This window comes from Thunnus maccoyii, chromosome 14, assembly GCF_910596095.1.
Source record: "Thunnus maccoyii chromosome 14, fThuMac1.1, whole genome shotgun sequence".
Lineage (NCBI taxonomy): Eukaryota > Metazoa > Chordata > Actinopteri > Scombriformes > Scombridae > Thunnus > Thunnus maccoyii.
In genome coordinates, this window is record NC_056546.1 from 9,703,137 (window position 1) to 9,720,656 (window position 17,520).

At 39.1% G+C, this 17,520-nt stretch overlaps 1 protein-coding gene across 1 annotated transcript in view; it reads right to left on the bottom strand.

The window, feature by feature from the left end:
* Positions 1 to 14,899, bottom strand: part of LOC121911878 (inactive phospholipase D5-like) — a 50,967-nt gene extending 36,068 nt beyond the window's left edge. The window contains exon 1 of the mRNA XM_042433800.1: positions 14,482 to 14,899. Coding sequence (XP_042289734.1) covers positions 14,482 to 14,487 — 6 coding nt within the window. The 5' untranslated portion in view covers positions 14,488 to 14,899. The remainder of the gene's footprint in view (positions 1 to 14,481) is intronic.
* Between the last annotated feature and the right edge of the window lie 2,621 nt (positions 14,900 to 17,520).

Sequence of the window (17,520 nt, forward strand, 5' to 3'; positions counted from 1 at the left end):
AAAACCGTTACAAATCACTGTTAAAAAATAATGATGTTTTATGATGTGACAATGCTGTAGTCAATCTGGTTAGGTTTAGGGAAAGATCATGGTTTGGGTTAAAATGATCACTTTGTTCAGGCTAGAGAAACGTGGTGTGGTTTAAAGTTAATACGTCCTTATAGTTAGGTGATCTTAGTCGTCATGGCTACAATAATGACCATGAGGTTAAGGTTAAGGTTAGGGTTGTGGTTTTAAAATAACAGTCCTGACTCACAGTTAGAAACAGGAAACAAACAGCGGTCTCCTGCAAAGTACACTGTTGGGTTAAATCTTCCATCCAAACCACGTCCCCCCAATGAAGAAAACTGTCAACATATATTCTGAATATGTCTCTAAACTATGCTTCTTCTCCAGGTCGCTACAGTGGCTAGATGGAATCTGTCACTCAAATATAAATATGTGTTGTGTTTGGCCAACTGACATTACAACCTACTGTGTCATTTTTCTTGGGATGACAGTCTGCAACTTTGACACATGATCACCTTATCTAACTGATTTCTCAAATGTTGTGTCCAGTCAGACAGACAGTGTGCAGGTTTGTCTGTTATTCATATGCACTGCAGGTGTGCACATACACTCTTATACTATTCCTTGGGTTTGACAGGCTATATTTCATGCTGTATACATTTATTTTGTGTCCATTTACTAGAATTAATGTGACAAACCTTGTTGAAATTACTTTTGTACGAACCTGTTTTGTCCCTATTCTCTTGTACCTATGAAGGTTATAAATAAACCTGCCCTAAATTGAATTGCTTCTGTGTCAATTAAAGACTCTATTCCTCTCTAGAAGCTGAAGGTAAGGCCATCCATCACTTCTCAAGGCAGTCTGGGGACTAGTGAGTGGGAGGCAGGAGCTCCAATCTCTCCCAGATTTACTCTGACAGTCTGGCACCCTTATACCTACAGTCTTTAAAAAACCTCATCGGTTCTTGCTCAGCTGGAAACCGTCTCTCAATCTACTGGTTCAATCTCTCTATCTGCATCCTTCATCCCTGGATCTATCCCCCAATTCCCATTTGGGACTTGTTGGGACTGAAGGTTAGCACATTGGATTGTTCAGAAGCCTGCTGAGATTATTCATCATCCACTGTAATCCACTATGTCATGTTTTGACAAGGGAAGCTGTGTAGCTTGCGTGTGTGTGTGTGATGAGGAATCTATAATTTGTACCGAAAAAACTCTCTGTAGCAGAGAAAACTGTAATTTATGATTTCAGTTGCAGCATGCTGGTTGCAGAATGTATCCCGGCTGACAGTCGGAGAGTAAATGATGTCTGAAGGTCCGACAGGCACGACAACAGGGACTGTGACTGATGCACCTTTCTGTCCACAAAAACAAAACTGATTGGTTTCTGTGTGAGGATGCATCTACTGTCTCTGGTTGGATGTTTATACCCGTGCCTCCCAGCTAATCAGGACTGATTAATGGTGACTGAAAGTTATTGATGTCCTACTAACTACAGAAATGTATCCATATGTGTCAAATAATTAATCTATGTATGAAAACTGACGCTGACAATCCAAATCACGAATTCTAATACAGATTAGTTTTCCCTAGGCTGTTTTTTAAAGCATTTTAAAGCAGCACTGAGAATAATTCAATACAAAATTTGTGTTATTTCAAAAACACCTATATGTCATCTTTTGAATGCCAGGCAGGTGAGGGAATTCAATATGTCCCTCCCTGAAGCTTCTGGCTGACCTTTTCTCTGACCTTTCCAATAACTGACTTAACAGATAAAGGTCAGTCCACCTCTGAAGACAGACGCCAGCACTGGCCTTGAAGCTGACCTGTAAAGGATGATAAACACTCCTAAAATGTGTGTGTTTGTGTGTGAGACAGAGAAAAAAGACAGGTGTCAAAGAGAAAGAGGAGGAGAAACTGCGATAGTGATTCATGAAGAAAGGATCAAAGCTTGACAACATGATGAATTTAAGGTTATATCTCATTGGGAAAAAAATGACAGAACACGTGTGTCCTCCTCTAAATTCTGGGTAAAATAACAGTATGGGAATGTTTTGTGGGTTCGCTCCAGCTGTGGGCTCCTGAACATGTCTTCAACTTTCACCCTGCAAGAGACAACATTGTTTGAGAGGAGAAAGAAAACTGCGACAAGACACGTGGAGACTCCACCTCTGGAGACAGAATTCATGTCAGGCATTTATCAGCAGTAATAGTCTGTCCAGTACTGTCAGGTGTAGCATTTGAACCATTCCCACCATTTCTCAACTACAGTACTATTGAATGGATTGTCATGACATTTTGGCATTCATGTCGTCCTGCGGATGAATTGTAATCATTTTGGTCATCGCCTGACTTTTCATCTAGCGCCATCATCGAGTCAAAATTGAAATTTGTTTAATACTTCCACTAGTTTATGAGAAAATACCTGCAAAACTAATGACATTCACTCCCATCCATCTCATCTGTACTTTGTATTTAGTGCTAATTACCAAATGCTGGTATGCTAACACACTAAACTAAGATGAACATAGTAAACGTTATACCTGATAAACATCAGCTTGCTTGCTTATAAAAGAAAAATAACATATATTCAAACAAAAATCAATTCTCCTTCATTGTATTGGGGTGGAGGGAGAAGCCGAACTGTCAGTATTACTGAGAAAATATGCTTCTTTCTAACTTGGGTGAACCAAACCTTTGAAACTCAAACAATGACATTTTACCCATTTTGTGCTCTATCAGTTTATTTCTGTTTTTTGTTGCAGAACAGACGCACTGAGTTACTTTCATATGTTGTGCTGTACAATCTCACCCAGGCTGTTACTTATTTCACAAGAAGTCCTTGTACCTTTATTATTACAACCACAACCACAACTTACGTTTATGCATCAAGGTCTTTGAGATGTCTGAGTGAATAATGATGCCTTGTTATGTATCATCTTTTGTGACAAGGGGTGTATAAGACTCCTCCTCATAGCATTCCAGCAGTAGATACTCTGAAACTAAAGTTGAGTCTTTTACTCAGCCCACATTCTGGAGATTCTGCAGTGGTAAAATCTCTAGATACCATGTTGTGTAAAGTGTCATCGCTATACGTCGCTCAACAGTTACATCAGTATCTCAGCCACTATCATGCACTCCATCTACTGTCTCTCACTCTCTCTCTCTCTCTCCATGTCTCCTCTTTGCCAAGCAGCTGTGCCCATTGATCCCAGCTGAGCTCTCAAAATCAATAAGTCAATTATAGTCCCATTAAAAAGACATGAGAGCGATGTCGACCATGATGAGACCAGAGCCCACCTTTAACCCACCTAATCATCTGTCGGTTGTTCTGTCCAGTCAGCCCTGGCCGAGCCTCCCTCTCTGTCCATTCTTCAAGCTCTGAGCACTTAAGCTGTGCAACACATGCACGACAGCACAGCAGGCTTTGTCTGAGCCAAGCTATGCTTTCGTCAGCTCTGGTACTGTAAGTATTCAGATATATGCATAGCACTGAGTGGTTTAAAAACAGCCTTTGTTGCTGGTTCAGCAATAAGAATGAAGAAAAATTAGTGTCAGAAGTGTATTATATTTGTTTCTTTTGTTCCTTTTACAGTCCTCACTGTTCAGTGTAGAGCGGATCCAAACTGCATCGTCTATTTTATCTGTTTGCTGCATGCTGAAGAGGAAAAACTGAGACAATGTTGCCCTCCTGTATTTGAAAATAAACTGACATTACTGGCGTGATCATTTTTAATTATAACATTATTTTACTGACTGATTTTTCTTTTCCTGTTTAATTGTTAGTATTTGGCTATATGTTTCATACTTCCTTAATAATAATAAATTCATTTATTTTTGTTGCTGTCTTCAGTAGTAGACTTGAAATATAGAATCTTCTTTATCACTTGTTTTTCTTTAAGGTGCTGATTATGAATTATTTCTCATTTGGACTTTGACAGATATCTTGTATTCTACTGAGCTTGAGATAGCCTGATTGTCTCAATTAATGTATGGATTTGATCAATTATTGTCTCAGGTCATTTGTATTTTCACTAATTTTTCTGTTGCTTGTTGCAGCCTGTGACTTGGGTATGAATAAGTTTTGAGTTTTCAAAAGCCTATGACAGAAATGTTGCTTTCTCAATACACGTAATGCTAACAGCATACAGGAGTTTACTACCTTCTTATGCATGACTTCATTCCCCTGTGAAGCTGTCTACTAGCTGTGCATTAGACGATACTGAGTCCTGCCTCACCGCTATGAAGCTGTTGGTTGTTGCACTTGGTTAAATCTACACTCATGATGAGGTTTCCACAAAGTGCAAAGTTTCCATTGATTGTATTGTGTTAGACTTTGCCACCATATTCACTGCACCACACAAAAACACACATTCTTATTAGAAAGCCTCTGTGAATATTTCATTATTAATCTGCTTTTATCTCTCCACGTTTGCCATTTTATGTCTCAGTATTTTTTTTGTCCCTGTTTTTATGACTTGCTTTTATTTATTTATTTATCTATTTTTCTCTTCCTTGGAAAGCAAGAAAACTCAGCCCACCGTATTCCCTCCATCACATCTACATACACTTAAAAACACACACATAAACTCCTATAAACATACAACCCTCTGAGTCCATAATCCAAATTTCTGTCTCAGCCCATTTCATACCTCTTCCTTTATAATTTCTATAAAACTACCAATAATATAATCATGATATCAGTCTTACAATATGCTGCTGCTGTTATAGCGATAAATGATATATGTGCTTTTTGTTGACTACAGTACTATTGCTCCCACAGTGTTCTCGTCTTACTAAAAAGTAGATGTTTTTGCAGACCCCTGCATTTTTCGCCACACTTCCGACCATTCGATGGCACTTCCTGCCACTGCTCTCCTCTGCATATCCATAATAGCAGGTGTATCCTATTGCCGCTGGTCACGTCACTACTGACTACGCTTCGCTGCTTGTGTTGTGTGTATATGTGAATCCATGTGTTTGTGGTGGAATCAGCAGGATGTTAAATTACACTGGCTCAGCTGGTGTATACAGACCAGGAGGATAGTTTACTGAGTGTCCATATATACATACACACACACACACACACACACATACACTCAAGCGCACACATCCTTTCACAGCCAAAAGGGTTTCATTAAAGCTCTGCCAGTAGAGCTGCTTGGGCTTGATCCCTTGACAAGCCACAGGCCCTCCGCTAAATTACCACAATGGCAGCGAACAAAGAAAGACAGGGAGAGAGAGAGAGAGAGAGAGAGAGAGGGAGACACATGAATCGATGCACAATAAGGGCTCAGTTCTCTGTCTCCCCTCGTTTAATTTGACTGGACTTTTGAGGGCTGACTGAGGACGTTATCAGCAGCTTTAAAAGACAGGATATCAGCCAACCAGTGATCAAAGCGATACGTCTTGTATTTGAATTTTAAGGGACTGTTGTGATTGTAGAAGCTGATGAGAAAGAGTTTTTTTTGTATTCACAAATACACATAAAAACAAGCATGCACTGCCACTGTACACTGCGCTTAGGTGATTAAATTTAATTTAGGACCAGAACTCAATGCCTTTATTCCTGCGTCGATGTTGTTTTTATTTTATAGCCAAATAAAGTTATCGCTGGGGACAGAGAGGTGAACGACTCTCCAGAAGGGGCTTCGGCACAAAATCTGCAGTGCAGCTAAAATAAAGCTGAGCAACAACTCTTCACCGTGACCTTTTACAAAGATTTGTAGCCCCCACAACTTTTCACAATGCAGAACTTTGTGAAGTCCAGCAGGTTTTTGTCTGTGTGTGTGTGTGTGTGTGTGTGTGTGCTTCGGGGTGCTTGTGTAATTACAAATCAGCAATAAGTGTTAATAAATTCAAACCTCCCTGCAGCTCTCTGACAGTGTGTGACTTGACAGGAACAGCATGTGTGTGTGTTTATTGGTGCTGGTGTGAGTGGCTTATATGTCTGGATGACTGTGTAGTGCTGTCAGCCTGTCAACTTTCCGTATGCGTGTGTGTGTGTGTGTGTGTGTGTGTGTGTGTGTGTGTGTGTGTGTGTGTGTGTGAGTGTGAGTGTGTATGTTTGGCTCTGAAGGATGGAGAAGTTCCAAATGCCTCTTCAATTGTTTATTTTATGGCAGCGCATTAAAAAAAAACATTGACATCAAGTTATCACTGTTCTTCTGATGATGACTTGCTGTTGAAAATTCTGTTTTTAGTCACACTAGCGATATGGCTCCAGGGACGGCGATGTCAGTCGGTCAGTCCACCACTTTGGCTCAGATTGAAATATCTCAACAACTATTGGATCAATTTCAATGAAAATATGTACAGATTTACATGGTCCCCAGAAGATGAAGTCTACTGACTTTGGTGATCCCCTGATTTTTCCCCTAGTGTTATCATAAGGATAACTTTTAGGGTTTTTGTGAAATGTCTCCATAATTACTGGATGTGGTGATCAGAGGCTGAATCCTAATGACTTTGGTGATAACTTTATTTTTCCTCTAGAGGTGGGTATTTGTGGTTCTTCTGTGAGTATCTCAACAACTATTGGATGGAGTGTCATGGAATGTGGAACAAACATTAATTTGAATTATCATAATTTTGGTTATCTCCTAAAGTCCCCTTCCACTCAAAAACATGTTTTGCTTTTTGTTCCTTCAATTGGATGTTTGAGCTTCACAGTGCAGAATGATTTATGTGCAGATTGGATTTTTCAATGAAGGTGAAATATAATGTAAAAAAATCAAAATGTAATATTAAGAATTTTTAACCAGCTAGTACTTATATATATGTCTTAAAGGACCAGTGTGTAGGATTTAGTGGCATCTAGCGCTGAAGTTGCAGATTGCAACCAACTGAATACCCCTCAACCCCTCCTCTTCCAAGTATGTAGGAGAATCTACAGTGGCCACAAAACTCACAAAAAACACGAAAGGCCCTCTCTAGAGTCAGTGTTTGGTTTTTCCATTCTGGGCTACTGTAGAAACACGGCGGTGCAACATGGCAGCGTCCGTGGAAGAGGACCCGCTCCCTATGTAGATATAAAGGGCTCATTCTAAGATAACAGAAACACATCAATTCTTATTTTCATGGGATTATACACTCATCAAAATATAATCAAAATAATATCGTTATTATATTTCATTTCTGCCAAGTCTGTTCTGCTAGATGCCACTAAATTCTACGCACTGCACCTTTAAAATTTGTCGTGAGGGAATATTTAACTTTTCATCTAGCGCCGCCATCAGGTCAAAATTTAAATTTGTTCAACTACCTGCAAAACTAACAACATTCCCATCAGCCTCTGCTTTACTTTGTTTTCAGTGCTAATTAGCAAACGTTAGCATGCTAACAAACTAAACTAAAATGCGAGACTTTACACCTGCTAAATCATGTTAGCCATCATGTTAGCATAATTACATTTGCATTTAACTCAAAGCATATCTGTAGCGAAGCCTCAAAGCTGCTAGCATGGTAGAAGACTCGTAGTCTTGTTAATATGTTACAATGAAATAAACAACTGAAGAGCCATTTGTTACTTGTCTCTTTACTGTAGGACAGCCTGTACTGTTAGATGTCAATGCAATTGCTTTCAGTTTACGTTGCTTTTTACCTTGAGCAAAGTGTGTGACTGGAATTTATTTGTGTGTCCCTGACAGTCTGTCAGCCTGCCGTGTTTCTGGCCCTCTTTCCCTCATGCAAGCACCAAGGATGCTGATGCTCACAGTAATGAGCTGGCACGTCAGCTCTTGCAGAAGTTTAGTGGCAGAGTTAACACCAGGACAGCAAGCAAACTTTAAAATCACTGAATAGACTTTTCTGCACTGATGCCACAAAAACCTTACCTCCTACACATCATCCACAGTCTTGCTGAGCCTATCCAGATGTAGTCGTAAAAAAGTAAGAGCCCATTTTTCAAGGATATGCAAAATTTCTCTGCCCCCAGCAGTCACAAATAAAGTTATTCATTTTTTTTTTATTTGCTTTCCTCTTTTCTCAGAAGCTACCTGTACAAGAAATGAACCAGATGATTGGAAGTGGTGGAACAAACATTAGAAAGTCAAACTTTAGTAAGAGAAAGACTAATCATGTTGAAATCTACTCAAATTAAAGACAGTGGCTCTTTTCTCTCACTACTATGACAGTTTATCATATTGTCACGATGAATGAGCAAATCTGTCCTGACTGTAACCATTGTAATACAAATATACTCTTCTGTCAATGATGTTTGTCCATTTTTTTAAATCAGAAAAGCTTTCTTGCAGTTATCTGTATGAGGAAAAACACAACACAAATTTAAATAGAAAATCCACCAGACTGTGCAATGATAACATAATTTTATAAGTTATAAACATGATCACAGAGGACATTTTGACTTGTCAAAGCAGGAAAAAAAAAAAAGTTCCAGTAAGCCATGACATTGAACCAGCATGCAAAACACTGTGGCGCTGGCTCTGAAACACCTTCATTCATCAGTGTTATTTGTTACACCTGTTTAAAATGTAACAGTCAATATGTCGACTGCGATAAAGATCTAGTTTTGCCTTTCCAAAAGTAGAACACAAAACATAATCAAAGAATGTATTTAAGTGAAAGAATTGATGAGCATATTGAAAACGTACACAAAACAGCTTCTCAAAAACAATAACACGAGTACATCCGTCTCATCTTCAGCTTCAGATACTGACACATTCAACACAGCCTCAAACTCTTCCCTCAAGTTTCTCTCCTTTCCACCTTCTGTCATTCCTCACCTGTTCACCAGTTTCCTCCAATCAGGAGTTTTCCCTCCTCTTTACCAGATATTATCGCCTGTCTATCAAGCTGCTCCTCATAAGCAGTCAGTCAGTTAGAGGGCAGCTCTGCAGGTCTTTGCAGCCAGTGGCCGTACATTTGGTATCAGTGCTGTTTGTTTTTCTAAAAGCTCTGATACTAAGCTAGTGTTTGCTTATTGTTTAAATTGTGTTATCTGTTTAATTTGCTTTTTTACAGTCCTAGGTCATCTTTATTCAATGTCCTAAATACATTTTGTGAAGCACTTTGTATATGAAACATTCTTTATAAATAAACTTGCAAATGGGATATAACCTTGTAATGATATGAAGAATAAAAGTCAAATTAAATAGGCTTACTAAGACCTGTCATAGCAAAAAAGCACAGGTGTAATTAATAACATTAATACTGGCTGCATCCCATGCAGTTCTGTTAAACCCAGGCCTCTGGGATTGTGTATGATGCATCATTAAGGCTCCCTGGGACACTTATATAGAGCTGAGCCATGTTTATGTAGTTTGCTCCACCTGCACTTTTCCTGCTATTATGTCAAAATGATGAAAAAGGTCTATGATACTGACTTTTAAAAAACTTTTTCGAGACAAAATTGTGTAGCCACTGTTGCAATTCATCATTTTCTTCAAGATGACAGCACTTTGTTGTATCTCCCCAAGTTAATTCAAGTGAAATGCATGTAGCTGTTAATTGCACTGCGACAGCAGCTTAATGAGAATTGATGTAGAGTGGCGTTGTCACAGGCATGAAATAGATGAGCTCTCACACTTTTCCTCGTGTAGCTGACAGATACAATTATACTTGTGTTGTCTTAAACACTGAACTATCAGATATATGAATGTGACTGAAGAGTTTGTACTCAAAGCACACTGAAAATAAAGGGCAAACACACACATCCACAACCTCATGAAGGTGCTGGATTTACAGCTGTGATAAATGTACACCACTGGTTTGACAACAATGCCATCTGTCACACAGACAGCAGCTATAAAAGTGTAAAATTATACTGATTTATTATTACTGTAGTGAAATTTAATCTGGCTCACCCTTGTCTCAAAAGTGTCAAGTTAATGCGTATCGATACACACATTTATAAAATGTGAAGGGGGTACAAATGTAAATATATTACGCTCTGTAAAAAGTGATTAATCAAGTAATTTAACCAAAGTAATCATGAAAAGTGAATTTCTGAAGAGCACTGACCAATGAAGAGTCTCCTCTCCTCTCCTCTCCTCTCTTTCTTATCTGATGTAATAAAGGTCCATCCATAATTAATGGTTTGATAAATCCGACCGTGCGTTCTCTCCCAAGATCTTGTAATTTTCTGAGAGGTGTCATTTGTTTTACTTGGTTAAACCCTTGTTAGTGCAGGATGATGGATAGTGCATCCATCCGCAGTACAGAATTAGTGGTTTCAGGAAGAGTTTGTGTGTGTGTGTGTATTTGTGTGTCCAACAAACTCAGGACGGAGCTGCTGGTTCTGTCCAGGTGGCTGATGGCTTGTGGCATGAGGCATTAAAACACCATCTCTTCTTACCCACAGGCATATTTACAGGCATATTTAATCTGTTACACACACACACAGGCTGTGACTTCCATTGTTAATTCTAGAGCATCTTTGTTCTTGGATTAAGAGATGACGCAAGGCTCTAAAAGTGAGATGGAGTCTTAAGGAAACCCCAGGAAAAATGGGCACGAGCTTCTCTGTTACGTCACATCAGCTAACATTTGCTAATGAAAGTAGGCTCCTGTAGCTTGTACAGAACTGCAGCCACTGCAGTGCATACAGTAAGATGCCATTCATCTTTACTGCTTAGCTGCAGCAATGCCTTAAGACGAGGGTATGTACGGACAGAACTAGTTTGTCTGACGTGTCTTCCAACTACATCTGAAGACAAGTGTTTATAACTGTTCTGAACAGCCACACTCAAAGCTGGTGTGAAAAACTGCTCATCTTAGAGAGGCAAAACGCGATTATCGCTATTTAAAACATGCAACCATGATGACAATGTTTCCCTAAACTTAGCCAAGTACCTATGTAAACTTAACCATATTGTAATCATACAGTATATCAATTGCAATGCTGTTTTAGGGTCTTGAACAATCGACCAATACCAACAATCACAGCAGTTTCTGTACTTTTCAGTTTTGATTTCTTATTTATATTCCTTGGTTTGATATTTTGCAATTGTTGAAGTAAGCAAATTATAACATTGTACAAATTGTATATTTTGTAGCTTACCAAATTGTTTATCAATTTGAATTAAAAGAGATGCAGAAAATAAATGTACACTGACATAAAAGAACATTACAAAAGCTCTGTAATTCCAGTGTGTGTGCAGGTAATTATAGTTCTATTTGGTCCAAGGATTTCACATTATTCCTTTGCAAAGCTTATCAATAGCTTGCCTCTGGCTACGGCACAGATAAATCATCCTGTTCTGCATCATGCTGCTAAAATGTTTCTTTGACAGAGAGCCAAGACAGCACAAACCTCAGCTTTACAGGCATAAGGCATCCACTACATGGTGCATTTTGATTATTTCAGGTTCTTCTCCCTTTTATTCCAGCAGGGCTTATGTGATAATGTGAAACATTCCTCCAAAATGCAGGATTCGTTAGAGCCAGGTTTATGCCACACACTGCATACATGTCTGAGTACTGTCCTTAAGTGACACATTCAGCAACATTTATTAGAATCACTTTATAGATTTAAAACATTTATAAATTACTGTCATTAACAACATGTTGTCTGGTAACACACGTCACGCTTCTGCCCCATATAGAGCAGTAATAGACATGTACATCACTCCATGTCCTGTTTAAAATTCAATTAGCCACTCAGAGAGTGCATGCCTCTGCAAAAGCTGCAGCATCCTTCATCTTTGTTACAATATTTTAATAATAATATTTTAATAATAGTAATAATAATGTTTACTGGCTGATGGCAAGCAACGCTACAGGCATATAAGGACTTTGTGTTACAATTAATAGTGGAAATTACACAATTCAAATGGTTGTCAAAGTTTTCCATTATTATTCTTCAGCTTGTTAGCTGGGTTTGCCACTTGTTGTTTCTCATCGAGAATGGCGACAGATGCTGCGAGAGAGAGAAAGCAGAAGGACGTACTGTAGCAAACAACAGTTTGCATGCACTGAGTCAGACTGCTTTAACCCTGAACTTCAGCTAATCCAAATTCTAACCTTCAATATAAAAAAGCCTCTTCAAGAAGTAAGGTCTGGCTAGAATGACCTGTCTTTGAAGAAATATCACACACACACACACACACACACACACACACACACACACACACACACACACACAGATGCACGCAGTGAATGCAGTGACTCTGTATCTGTCCCACTGTCTTTGACTAACATGCAGCAGTTTGGTTACCATGGATACAGTTTCAGGTGTTTGGGGCTCTACTCTCTGCTGGTGCTTTGCACCATGGTCTGATAGCTCCCTGTGTTTGTCTGTGTGTGTTTGCATGCATGCGTTATGTGCCCAGAAATGTGTGTATGTGCAATGATGTGGGAGTGTGTGTCTGTGTGTGCATATTTATGCTGTCTGTGAGCTGAATTACGAAAGATACTCTCTTCTCTCTGCCACACCACACCTCACTCACTCTGTAATGTTTTTTTTTCTCACATCCATCTCTTCTCTTCTCTTCTCTTCTCTTCTCTTCTCTTCTCTTCTCTTCTCTTCTCTTCTCTTCTCTTCTCTTCTCTTCTCCTAGCCTCTCTTTGCCCTCCCTTTTTTGATCTCCCTCCATCCCCATCCCTAGGCCTATCTCTCCCCTCCTCTCTCTCTCCTCCCCACAGATAGACAGTATAGACTGTAGTAGGTCAGTCTTGGCCAGCCCATTTTGACCCAGCAGCCCACTTGTGAGGCAGTGCAGCCAGACTGAAAGACTAATGGGACGAGGAGACAGAGAGAGACAGAGACGGAGAGAAAGACTAAGAAAGAAAGACAACAAGAAAGAAGGAGTGATGATAAAGGGAACAGCTAGTTGTAAAGGTCCTGAGCCTATTCATAGTTGTCAAAGGTGATGTTATGTCAAAGACTAGGTGATGTTTCAGTACAATATGATTACAGTAATGTTTACTATCTGCCATATGCACTGATTCAGTCTTAAAGTGGAGACCTCTAATAACCAATGAGAGCTGGCCAGTTTTCAGTGAAGTGAGACAGGGTGAGCATAGTCTGATTGTCCTCTTCCAACATTCTTTGATTTGATTCGTGCTCCTGCATTCAGTTAAAGGGAAAGTTCACATTTTGGGGAATTATATTATCATTAACCAGTTACCTGAAGTGACACAAATTCATGGATATTTTTGTATGTTTCAGCCTGAAGTTTGTAAGACTTGCTAAACTGTAAGAAAAGCTTAGAATACATTAATAGCCTGGATATTAATGGATAGATCGAGCCCGATCTTGATATCCATATTTTAGAATTAAAAAATAATAATGACATACAGTATCTGCCAATAGTCATTCTTTTTTCCATAAAAAAATTAAACGAACATTTTCATAACAATCATTATTAATTTGTTTGTCAAAGAACAGCAAAGATTAAGACAATTGAAAAAGTGACTTGTCAGTGTTCTCTGGTGGACAAACTGTTTAGTGGCGACAATGTCTCTAATTCACATATTGTGTCATTTCTGTTTTGCAATATCTTGTTAGTTAATGCAGGATGACCACCACTCCACCCGACTAAGTCCTTGTAAGGTGCTGGAAAAATCAGTCTAAACAAATATCTTGTTAATTAACAGCCAAACATGTGCCAATGTCAGTATATCTGCAATAAACTAATATCAACATATCAATTTAACAGTCTTGCATTTTTTCTCACTTAAGTCTCCTCTTGTCTAAGTGTACCTACAGCTGAATGATACACAAAGAGATAATATCCATCATTACAGTGCCTCTGCCCAGCATCAGAGATGCACTTCACAGGTCATAAAAGCACTAAAATAGCTGTGATGCTGCAGTGGTTGCATGCAATTTTATGTTGTAGGCATGATTATGGTGTACAACACTCACAGCGGAGTGTTAACTACTGAATGAAATATTCACTAGATCAACTCAATATCAGCACTTTCCTCTAGATGTAATCAAGTATACATGAGTATGCACGGTACTGTATGCGTGAAAGGACTCACAAACAGGGATACACACACGAAGATAGTTTTAAGATACTTCCTATCATATAGACGTCAGTGCAACAGATAAAAGTAGAGACACCAAATAATGGAGGATGATGGAAATATTCATTCTGATTCTTAGAAACGAGGTACCACCAACACCAACTGTCCTCCAGTCCTGTACTATATTCAAGACTCCCTCTCTGTACATATATATATATATATACACACACACACACACACACACACACACACACACACACACGGATAAAAAGCCACTTGAGTGTGAAGCAGCCAAAGAGCAGTCAGAACACCTGACACTTCCATTGAGAAACATTATCACTTTCTCATCTACAGCACGCAGGTCAAGAACGCAGTGTTATTCTCAGTTCAAGACCAATCAGGAAGGAAGACAGAAGGTAGGTTTGTTTTGCTGGCATCACATACATCACAGAAAGTAATCCACAATAAGACACACACACACACTCACATATACACAGTAACAACTGTGAAACTGTCAGATTGAAAGTAACGAGAGCTCACCTTCATGACGCATCCCTCTGTTGCCAGTCCATGAAACACATGTGCTTTTCTGAGTGTGTGCGGTGAAAGAAACAGAAAGAGAGAGAGAGAGAGAGAGTGTGTGTGTGTCTCTTCCCCTGGAGTCAGAGAGGAGGGGGGGGTGGGGGGTCCGTCCCTCTCCGCAGTGAAAATGAACAGTGTTGGTGTTTGTAAATGCACGTGTGTGTGTGTCAGAGAGGAAAAGTGATGCTCCTCCTCGCCTCTCCTGCTGTTATATCAATGAGTGGATGAAAACTCTAACACAAAAAGACACACCTAAATCACAACAGGATGCTGCCTGCCTCTATCTATCTATCTATCTATCTATCTATCTATCTATCTATCTATCTATCTATCTATCTATCTACTCACACTTTCTATCATCTGGCTCTCCTCTCTTCTTTATACGTTTCCTGTCCTCCCTCCTCTCCTCCCTGCTCCTCTCTGTCTCACTTTCCTCCTCTCGTCTCGTCTCACCATATCGTGTGTTCGTCCACCTCCTTCTAACTCTCCCGCTCCCTCCCTCCCCCTCTCTCTCTCTCTCTATCTCCCCACCCTCTCCCACTAATAGAAAGCTCACATTTCTCTCTTCTCCCATATAGACACAGAAAGAGGTGGGGTGGGGAGAGAGAATAAATAGATGGTCCGACTCTCCTCTTTTTTTTTCTTTTTAATTTTTTTTTTCACTGTCCGTCCATTCGCCCGTCCTGCTCATCTCCTCTCATCCTGCTGTGCATGATGCTGAGCTGCCCTGCCCTTGCTCTCACTAACAGTAGTAAATGTCTTTGTGGTTAAAAAAAATGCTCAATCACATTATACACAGCAACTCTTATTTATCAATGTTGCTCAGAAATATCAGAAATGATCTGAATGTAGAGGAAATGCTGATTCTAATGTGGATGCACAGTGAAACACTTGTGAACAATAATACTATTATGAACTATTACACCCTAGTATATCACTAGTATATCAACCTATCTGTGTATCTATGTTCACTTTATTTTCTTTGTTATTATGTTTTTTTCCCCCTCCTCTTTTCTGTTTGACCACATGTAATGCAGTCAGCAAGTGTGCAGTGACAGAGGACACATACGCACACTCGTGCAAACACACACAGAGTGACAACGGGCTTGTTTGCACAGCAGTTCCTGCCATCCTATTTTCTGATCCTATTTGCAACTGAGATTGAAAGGTGTAGGGTACAGACAGAGGTGCTACATGGTATTTAAGGGTGAATCTCAGTGTTGTGTGACGTCACACAAAACTCAAGAATGTCAATTTTTGAAAAATGTATCTAACTTCAGTCTTTTTAGTATGCAGTTTGAATATTGTGAGCACACTGAAATGCTGTGCAGCTCTTGTTCAGATGCAGAGATGCATAGTAAATCTTTTTAAGTCTGTCCGCCCTGCAGCTGTGTACTGACACAGGATATCCAACAGAGGGTACTGTTACACTTCAGAGGAGGGGAGAAGAGAAGAGAAGAGAAGAGAAGAGAAGAGAAGAGAAGAGAAGAGAAGAGAAGAGAAGAGAAGAGAAGAGAAGAGAAGAGAAGAGAAGAGAAGAGAAGAGAAGAGAAGAGAAGAGAAGAGAAGAGAAGAGTGAAATAAAAATAAAAGTGAGATTTTGGCTTGGACTGATTAAATCGAGGCTCTCACTATAAATGTTAGTTATCAGTCAGTTGTCAGCTGGTTTCATTGTATTATGGAAACTCAGCTCTAAAATCTGAGATCATTGTGCTTTCTGTAGGTAGAAGAATAGCTTTTTAGGACAGAATCATCATTTGGAAGAACTTTTAAACTCACTGTAGACTAGTTTAAGAGCAATTGAACAGAGAATAGTATAAATTAAAAGACATAGCCAAGTGCTTTTTATTGCTAAAGCACTTAAATCCATTTTCTTTCTGATTAGCACAACTTTTACTGCATTGGCAATAAAGGCTCATAAATAAAAACCATTACTGTAACATAAACTTTACCTTGCCAAGTGCCACAAATCACTTGCACAATTACAAGGATGAGCATTAGCTCAAGTTTAAGATTGTTGAATTTGCTCTGTATTATGGGATGTTCTTATTTCTTATTTCAACAATAGAGGACAGGAACAGTCACTGAATTCATCCACTTAGTTTTTTAACTCTCATCCCAATTCTATGTAAATCACCCCAACTACTTCAACAGTACAGTTTCAACTGGTATTTAACTTAAGAGCAGCTATGACATGTACCACTTTTACCATTATAATAGCTCTCCGTCTCCAGTATGAAGCAGTAGTTTAATATGGTACGATATATGTTAAAGTGAGGCTATGTAATTTGAGCTGAACTGTGGCCACTGTTGACATTATAAAATCAGAAAATAATGTCACATTTCCAAGATTCACTTAAGTCAGTTGCTTTAAAGACATCATCATGAGGTGACCTGACTGACATGAAATGTCAAATGTGTCACCTGGTGCAGGTACGTTATGTTTTCTTTTTGTTTTACTTCTGTGATAAAACTGTTGAAATGTTAACGTGTGACATACTAACACACAGTGTAACTGTAGCACAGAGAGGTAGAGAAGAGTCATAACGAATAGAGCTCACTCTGTAATATCAGTTACATCCGTCTTTAACTTTATGCTACCGGTCATACCAGAGCAGGTAAGACTGTAGCTGAAAACCCACTGAGTGTACTGAACTGAACAAGGATGCGTCATTTGTAAGAGGAATAATAAGTTATTTCTTATTTTCAAAAGTTATATAGACTTGCTTTAAATACTATTACTGAGTAGGCTTTAATAATTGTTTGAATATCCAGTCTGTAAACAGCAATGAGGGAGAAGATTATGCCTAATGTAGTTCCAAAAATAAACCTCCTGAGCTGTACTCAAAGATAAATTGATGCCTTAGAACAAAAGACACTTCTTATTTTGGATAATGCTAGCTGCACACAACCACTTAGTGTACCACTTGAGTTAACATCGAGAGAATGATCTACTGGGGGATATTTTTGTTTCCTTAGTTACGCGAGCTGGCCATT